The sequence below is a fragment of the Rhinoderma darwinii genome, chromosome 10 (genome assembly GCF_050947455.1).
Source record: "Rhinoderma darwinii isolate aRhiDar2 chromosome 10, aRhiDar2.hap1, whole genome shotgun sequence".
In the NCBI taxonomy this organism is placed as follows: Eukaryota; Metazoa; Chordata; class Amphibia; order Anura; family Rhinodermatidae; genus Rhinoderma; species Rhinoderma darwinii.
Window position 1 is genome coordinate 32,235,694 of NC_134696.1, and position 9,611 is coordinate 32,245,304.

Below are 9,611 nucleotides of genomic sequence, written 5' to 3' on the forward strand. Positions count from 1 at the left end.
TCCGTCTTCTCCGTTTATATTACATCAAAGGAAGGGTTTCACAACCACCCATTATGTAGATACATGAGAGGATTTTCTGCCATCAGATAAGCTCCAGCTGGGAGATTGGTGCTAGCATTGGGGAGGGGGACTTTCTATAGCCCCCTGCTGCGCAGCCTCAGGAGGTTTTGTAATGAGGAGTAATCCATTCCTGGTGATGAAAACTTTACAGAGTGACTGTTTTTTGTTTTTTTTTTTAGCAGACACGTAGGGACTGACACATGTGCCTACCCTCCGTTGTGGAAGCTCCTTTTATATATTGACCATTATAGTAATGAAGATTGGGACCCTCCAACAATCTTACTTTTCATCTCTGATATTGTAGGACCTAAAGGTTGTCTGTTGAGTAGAGATTTAATAGGTTGTCTTAACGTCCAGCTGATGAATTTCTAAATAGGCGTTACTAAACCTCAAGTTTCTCGCTGGTTGGTGATTAAATCCCATACTTGGTAAATGAAGCAAAACTCTGATGGAAAGTTTAATGAAAACTCCCTAGTGCTGGTTCAAACCAGTGTTGGTGCAGGAATGTTTTGTTCAATGTCTTTATCTAATCTCTTGTCTGTTTACAGAAGCACTCATGATCTGGTAGCAATGGATGGGTGGCTTTATGCAGTCGGAGGCAATGATGGAAGCTCAAGTCTAAATTCCATTGAGAAATACAACCCACGCACCAACAAGTGGGTAGCAGCATCCTGTATGTTCACCCGAAGGAGCAGTGTAGGGGTAGCGGTTTTAGAACTCCTCAATTTTCCTCCTCCCTCATCCCCTACTCTCTCTGTCTCCTCAACCAGCCTCTGACAAAGAATAAGGTTCTTCACGTCAAGGAGAAGCCCCCACTGTATGATGTAGATGAAGTGGATCCATTGGAGAAGAACATTGGATTCTGAGGGGCTTCTTCTTGGGACATGCCATATGTCCATGTAACCTCTTCATTGCTGGAAAGGCCTGCATCCCATTGCAAGGATACCTCTTTGCCATTTAAAGACATTACTTAACCTAAAACCAATCGTATATCAGGGTTAATGGATTTCCCTGTAAATGGTCTGGAAATTACATTTCATTACTATCGTTGCATCAGGGAAGATTGCGATCTTTGCTCTACTCTTTGCACTGTGCAGGTCCCTCAAGCAGGAAAGGAGTTTAATCTGCAACTCTGCTCATTCACAAAGAATTACAATGAAAAGCAGAAGTCTACTGCCTTTGAGGCAATCGATGACTTCTGGGCCATCTGTCATGAAATGTCCCTTTTAATATACAAACAGACAAAGGATCTTTGGATGCAGTTGGGATATGAATATATTAATGTTTGGTTACAGTCTCTGTGGACTGATTGATCCACTGCATCACAGAAATCCTGGCAATAGGCACTACATGTACATAAGGTCCCCCTCCCCCCATTGCACTGTTTACCCAGAAGAGTGCCAGCCTTGGCACTTCTGCAGGATTAGAAGTGGTGGTAGATGCAGAGTCATCAAACCCTGGATAGCATGGTGGGAGCAGGCTTCTGCTGGAAGTATAAGAAACTCTTGACATCAGATCTAAGGGAGCTTCCATTCCATAAAAGTCTCTCCATTTGCCTTATATCACTGGCAGAATGCTGTGAAGTTGCTGAGAAACTCAATGAAAGATACACCAAAACTGCCCTCTTTAAATGAAATGGGCACCTTTGGTGATATCCATTTACAAAGCCGGAAGGTGAACTACCTGCTTTCTGTTCAATTTATCTAGTCACAGAAAGACGAGGTCTCTAATGCTGGTCATACACATAAGACAACTCTTGACCGAACATGATCTTCCCTGACTCCCCCCATAAACATGCATGCTCAGGTTGGCTGAATGTGCATGTATATTTCAATTGGGAGAGGGGGACGAGCTACTGCAACTCTAGCAGTCCTTATCGCATGGGAGACGAAAGGATGGGGCATGTTGAAACCCAACATATCGGGCTGCCACCACATAAGATTGCCAGCCATTCCTGCCTAAATCGGTGGTATTCGTTTACACTTCTAATTTGTATGGCCCGCTTAAGTAAGACCATGCAATTTACCTTTGGCCATTTGGGTGTAAGCAGCTAAAGGTTAGCATCCTCTTCAATGGCTGTAGTGATTTATCAACTAGGTGCAAAAGTGCAGTATATTTAGGCAACAAATTTGATATATAACGTTTGACCAACCCAGACTATATTGTCTAGGAAATGGGGGCCTGTACTGTATTTATATACAGGTATAAGCAGCTTCAAAGTAAGCCGGCATGTTGGTCATTATGTTTCTGGTTGGTTCTTTTGGTTCCTGCTCCAAGAGTTGAAAGACCTAACAGCTACCTCGGTCATGACCGTATACTACTATAGAATTATCTTCATTATGGTTAAAAAGGTAATTCATGGTATCTACGTCATCTTGGGAAGATCTGTAATCTCCTATGTCAAGCTGGCCAAAGACAGGAGAGAAGTCAAATAGACCGTTGCTCAACATCTGCCAATTGGGGACATGAGGATAGTTTAGGTTGGGTTTTGACCTATCCAATCCTCCCTAGAGCTAAATGGTGCTAGAGGTGCCCCCTTCAATTCAATTTACATGAAGCATGGGGAGAGTCCGGATTGGTGACTAGCTAATGTCCATAGCTTTATGACATCAAGAGATTACTGCACTTCCGCACCTTGTCAGTACGTCATCCATATTCATGCGCTACTTTTCCTGTAGCAATGTTTTCTCATGAACTCGACCACACTCCTTTGGGTGCTAACGTCTTAACATCTCCGTTTTGCAAACGTTCTACCCAGCACAATTTGCACGTAATTCTATTCCAGGTGCTTCTTACTGCGTTATTAAGAACCACTCGCTGCCATAGTTTATTTATTCTTGTATAATGTTACCGTGAAATGTTGCACTTCCACATATAATTAAGTCTATTTTTAACTATTTATATATATAAAAAAGATAACTTTACTTCTATATTTATTCATCCCATGCCTAAATAACCTCACTACTTCTGCAATAAGTATCTATGTATCGTTATTTTCTAGACAATGAATTGACCATTAGACAGCACTTTGCCAGAACTTTTCCGAGTCTCCTGGATTGTTGCTTTCATATTTTTCCTTCTCTCCTGTTTGCATGTCTTTTGACATAGTTTCTTGCTAGTCAACAGCATGCCTATCCCATAATGCACCTCTTTACTGAAGCCTTCACTGCTTGGCATCTCAAGTGCTTTCAACACTATCTTTGGAGATCATTGCACAGACACAATGCAGGTCTCCCATACATGAGCAAGCACTTGTAGCTCACTCTTGCAGCAAAGTATTAATGGCTTGTTGTCTGATGCTATAAAACGAGATGACTTTCATTTGCCAAGTCTGCTTACAATGTATTGTAAGTGCTTTGGAGACATTCATAAACTACGGTTATAGGAGCCTTACATACGTGTGGTTTTTTTTTTGCCTGTCTGATCATAAAGCAAACACCTAATTGGCTGCCATGGATCTTTAAAATGTTTACATAAGCATTTCATGGTTTGCTTGAGAACCTAAGACCTGTTTGAGGCCATTTAAGAGAAGACATACATGTTAAACTATGGGGTCTCTCCACTTATAGTAAATCCCCATTAACTTGTTGGTCTACTGCTGCAGACCACAATTTTATGGACATTATCAAGTGACAAATGAAGGCTCAATATGTTTCAGTACAGCTAAGGCTTCGTTCACATCTGCGTCGGGACTCCGTTCATGGGTTCCGTCAGAGCTTTGCGTCAGGGGAACCCATGAACAAAATCCAAACTGAAACAAGCGGGAACCATAGATTTCCATTTTCATCACCATTGACTTAAATGGTGACAGATCAGGTGCAAATGGTTTGCATTTGTCACAGTTGTTTAAGGGTTCCGTCGTGTCGACTGCGCTATTCATTCAGTCAAAAACTGTATTGATTCCGTCAAAACAACGAAACCCTTAAACAATGGTGACAAACGAAAACAATCTGCACCGGATCCGTCACCATTGAAATCAATAGTGATGCAAACAGAAATCGATGGTTTCAGTTTGGATTCCGTTTATGGGTTCCCCTGACTGAAAGCTCAGACGGAACCCATGAACAGAGTCCCGACGCAGATGTGAACGAAGCCTAATATGCATTAGGTGTGTTGTTATTGTAGTTGGACACTTAATCTTAATAGTATAGACTTGATTTAGTGTTTTGGCACTCCCATTGATTGGTTAGGCCATTTCACCTAATACTTGACGAAAATAGAAATGTGATCTGACACTAAGGCCGACAGCAATCATCTTCAATTTCCCATCTTGTGAGACCAGGATCTGATAGATTCAGACTTGGGTTGTCAAGCATTATTCTAGCTTTGGCTCCACACACCGCAATACAGTTCATTTCTCTGGCAAAAACATATCGGTGTTGCCAACCATAAGCAAGAGTAAGAACATTTGCGCTCCTTCCCGCTATGTACATATAATGTTCTACCTCCAGAGAAAGTCAGGACGTATGACAAGATGGACCCTTTTTCAATACCTGCCATTGTTTGCATCCCCCACACAAGCTCTTCGATCATAAAGGAAAGCTTTAAAAAAAATCATACGTTCCCTAACTGTACATTGTAAAGACTTTGGGATCCCTTATTCGCTGTTACAGTACAGTTTCTACATTGTTGCAGCTAGTGTCTGTTATCTCCATGATCCATTAGCCAGGAAATGTCACTCAAATGTTCTTTTCATTCCTCTACAATGGTATTCAATTGTGCACACAGTTATGGACAGCGAAGATCCTCCCTGGTAAAAAAATAAAGACACACATAAAATGGTTGAAGAAAAAAATGGCATTGTGTGACCTAACTAAAATAAAAACTATATACAACATAAAAAAACATATGTATACATTTCCATTCTAGAAGAGTCAATCAATGTAAAACATGACTTTAAAGGGGTTGTATCATGAGGACGTTGATAGCACATATATTGATAGCTGGGATATAGTTTACATGTGCCCCCTGAGCGTATTCGGCAGGAGATGAAGTTGCATGGCACATTTCAGGCGCCACTGCCACTTCTTTTAAGCCATCAGTGCGGGTCACTACGGTTGGAGCCCCACAGATTTGTGATATGCCATCAATGTCTGTCATGGAACAACTCCTTTAAGACATAATAATCTAACTCTTCTATTTTTTTTAACCCTTGCATCCTAACATTGAAGAACTTCTATGCTTTCTGCCCTTGCAGCTACTGTAAATGAAAGCTCATGTTCTTAGAGGCATCATGCATTCGAGATGAGGTTGTTTACTACGGATGCAAGGAAGGGAGGATACAATTTTTATATTTAGATGGGATATCCATATGGTAAAGATCATTTTAAGACATTTCTTGCATCTTCATTGTGTTCATGGACAGTCCCCAAAACTAACCCGACCATTTGCGTTGTCCAACATGGTTTTAGTATCCATGTATGGATTATATGTGAGAACTGCATAATGTTCTAGAAATGATGACACACTGATCCAGTAGGGAATAGATGGGTCTAGTATTTATTTTTTTGGATGAAGATACAAAACCGAGCGATTGCTCACGGGCATCAGAATTCTCTTCCTCAAACTACATTACGTTCTGCTAATGTGTCTATTCTCTGGGGTACTACTTATGTCACTCATGCTGAGGCTATTAAATGTATCTCATAAGAAGCAGCAGGATTACACAACTTTGTTCGTAGACGACTATTGAGAAATTCGGGGAGTTAAAGAACTCTCTGCAATATATGTTTAACGCTTTTACTAATTCTGATGAATGTATCCCACATGGTAAATGCTAATACGTCTTGCGGAATAGATCAAGTTATCTGTTTACAATAATTAGGGTGAGAAAACATGGAGCGGCAGCCACATGGGGGCAATACGACACCCCAATGCGGTGGCGAATGGCTGCACATTTAACGGCAAAATCTTGCATCCATCCACCACCACATGTGGGCGTGGTTTCGTCAAGCTGCCGCTCCGTGTGTTCTCACCCTTAAGGTAGAAAAACTGGTTAAAATATGTAATTGGTTACCCAGTATTACAATATCTAATATGATTATTTTCTTTTCTGTCCAGTTATATTTTTTCTTATTATCCATTACAAACATGGAGTTGCCAAATAAACACGCTCAGCGCCAAAATGGTGGCATTGACTTTCATTAAATAATAGCCTGCTTATTTATGATGTACTACAGCCTACTCTACTTGTTGACCTGTGCAGAGTTAGGTCTCATTCAAACAGTCGTAATATGTCTCCGTGTGGGATATAATGAGAATTTGTCTCCCCATTAATTCGGTTTCCATGAGTCCACCATGACGGCACCACGTGGAGGATGTTCGCCTTGACCTCTGTAGGGACAGGAAGCAGAACAGCAAGAGACTTGCATAAGGCCACTTCTACAACCTCCCGCCAGTGTTTTAACCGATTTAAAGTACAACAGAATCTGCTACACAATTTTTCAATTATATATGTCTATAATAAAAAATTTAAAGGGAGGGATATATATGTGCCGAAATGGTGGACTCATGGAAACTGAATTAACGGTGAGACAAATTCTCATTTTCCATGTCGTCCCTTATGACGGCACCACTTGGAGTACTTCCAAATGAGTAGAACTGGGGAAGGGACCACTGCCTGTAAAACTTTGTGACCGAAGGAAAGGTCACCGCCAGTTAGAAAATGGAACCTATAATGTTTGAAGGTATGTAAATTAAACCAAGTTGCTGCCTTACAAATCTGATCCAAGGAAGCACCTTCCCTCTCTGCCCAGGAAGATGCCATTGCACACGTAGAGTGGATTTTAATGTTTCCCGGACTCTTCCTTTTGCAAAGTCATAACACCAGGAAATAGTGGATCTGATCCAATTAGCAACCATGTTTTTTTATGCCATTTTGCCTTTATTTTTCCCCCAAACTGGACTAAGAGTTTGGAATCTGTTCTAAATTCTCTGGACACTTCAATATAACAGTTTCTCTTACATCTAGACAATGGAATTATTATTTTTCACATTTTGGCAAGGGAAAAGGAAGGGAGAATGATTTCTATGGAAATCTGTAACTACTTTTGGGGAAAAAGTAGGATCAAGCCTCAATACTATTATGACATCTAAATCTCTAAGATAATGTTCTCTGATTAATAACGTCTGAATTTCCCCTAATCGTCTGGCTGTAGTAATGGCTAGAAAAGCAGTTTTGAAGGATAGTGATTTTAGACTTAAATCATCAATGGGTGCAAAGGGAGGTTTGGATAGTTAAAGTAACAAATTTAAGTCCCATTGAGGAGAAAGAGAATGAATTGATGTTTTAGTCTATAGACTATACTAAAAAAACTTTCTCACCCATCTATGATTTGCTAGAGAGCACTCAAAAAAGGAACTCCATGCTGAAATTTGTACTCTTAGGCTACATACACACGTTGAGTATTTTGCGCGGGAAAATATGCACCAAAACCGCAGCAATATCCAGTGAATTCGCAGGTAAAAACTGCACCGGTTTGTGCATTTTCCTGTGTGGTTTTTACGTTTTGCTGCGTTTCCATGCTGCCGGTTTTGCTGCGTATTTCTCCACAAATAGGAAGATGGAATCGCAAGATAAATTGACATGCTGCGGTTCTGAAAATATGTACCGCGGGTCAATTTACCTGTAGAAAAAAAGCGCGTGGACATGAGATTTCAGGAAATCTCATTGACTTTGCCTGTACTGTATTATGCTACGGTTTTGCCGCACGCAAATACGCACGTAATACGCAATGCGTGCATTCAGCCTTAAAGTATTAGGACTCTGACCCAATTCCAACCCCTGTTGGAGGAAATCTAAAATCTGACTTAGATGGGCTAGATTGTACTGGTGTCTTGTCACCACACCAAGAGCAAAATCTTTTCCAGATTTTAAGGTATAAATACATATTTTTCTTCCTACTGGCTTTAATAGTGAATTTCCCCTTTTATGATCCAAGCCAAGAGTTGAAAATGGTCTGGATTCGGAAGAGATAGTGGCCCTTGATGTAGAAGGTCCTTCCTCAAAGGAAACCTCAGCAGCTCTTGTAGGGCTAATTTCTGGAGACGCGGAAACCAACTTCTTTTCGCCCAGCACGGCACTGTTAAAATTACTGTGACCCTATGCTCTTGAATTTTCTGTAGTAATTTTTGAATTAAGAGAAAAGGAGGAAAGGCAAAGACTAGTTCCTGACCCCAATTTTGAGGCAGGGCATCCACCCCCAGTGAGTGGTCTCTGGGATTGAGAGGAAAATATCTTGGGCATTTGTAGCTCTTTCCTAAAGCGGAAACCTTCTTTGGAAGACCCCATTTTTAAATTATAATCTTAAATGTTTCTGGATGAAGAAACCATTCTCCTGGATCTATCCATCTCCTGCTCATGAAGTTTGCTATTGTATTTTTTGACCCTTTAAAATCGAGTGCCGTTAGAGATAAAATATTGTTTTCTGCCCAGCTGAAGATTTGGCCTGCTAAATTCTGTAGATTTTTGAATTGTGTGCCCCTTGATGTTTCAAATAAGCCACCATGGTCATGTTGTCTGAAAACACCTTTTACGCGGTTCTGAAACCAAAAAAAGTCTCGCTTGTCCGAGGTTTTCCCGTGCTGCTGTTAATTTGCGATAATTTAAAGATCTTGTCTTAATTTGGGGAGACCAAGGTCCTTGGAGATGTTTCCCCAATAGGTAACCACTCAACCCCATGTGCTGGCATCTGTCTGAATCTGAATTATCGGATTTGGATGCCCAAGAACCCCCGGATAGGTTTTCCGCCACCAAACACCAGTTCAGATACCTTTTGATGATGCGTAGTATTTTTATCATGTTGTCTAGAGAAAATTTGGCTTTTGTCCCAGAAGGACCGAATCCAGGATTGTAGACGCGTATGAATTTGACTCCAGCTTACTGAATGGATACATGATGTGAGTATACATAGTAAACTCATCGCATCTCTGATGGAACAGAATGTTTTCTTTTGGAACTTCTGAATATTGCCTTGGATATGTTGGATTTTTTGTTCTGAAAGAAAAGAAGATTCTGATCTGGAATCTAATATTATTCCTAAGAATTTCTGCTGTCTTCCTGGGACTTATTCAGATTTTTCTTCGTTTATAAGCTAGTCTAATTCGGTTAACATCTGAATCGTAAAACCTAGATCCTGTAGAAGTTCTTATTTTGAGTTTGCGACTAGCAAAATATTATCTAAGTAGGGTATTATTAAGATGCCTTGCTACCAGCTCTACTGTCACGATGCGGGGTGTGGACCCACTGGGCCGTACCGCGTAGCGGAAAGGCAGCTGGCCAACCAGGTATAATACAATGTCTATAGTCCAGAAAGGGTACATGTGGCAATGTAGACAGTAGTGGTGAATCGGGCTTAAGATGAGGCTTCAGCAGCAGGCTCGCACCCGGTCGTTGTAACACAGTAGATGCAGCGGAAGACACAACTCGACTTCAACTCTAGACGGCACAGAGACACGGTAGCACAGGATAAAGGGTACAGGCAGCAGGAACGGGTAACACTGGGAAATGGAAAACACTAGGAGACCATTTGCAAGACAAACTAAGGTAAAAC

The 9,611-nt window shown here is 41.0% G+C and overlaps 1 protein-coding gene across 3 annotated transcripts in view; it reads left to right on the top strand.

Annotated features, from left to right (window-relative positions):
* KLHL17 (kelch like family member 17) overlaps window positions 1-6,183 on the top strand; it is a 55,016-nt gene extending 48,833 nt beyond the window's left edge. For 2 of the 3 annotated variants that reach the window (XM_075839709.1, XM_075839708.1), the window contains exon 12: window positions 609-6,183. In XM_075839709.1, coding sequence (XP_075695824.1) covers window positions 609-837 — 229 coding nt within the window. In that variant the 3' untranslated portion in view covers window positions 838-6,183. The remainder of the gene's footprint in view (window positions 1-608) is intronic. The other variant, XM_075839710.1, reaches the window with a different exon arrangement.
* Window positions 6,184-9,611: the final 3,428 nt, after the last annotated feature.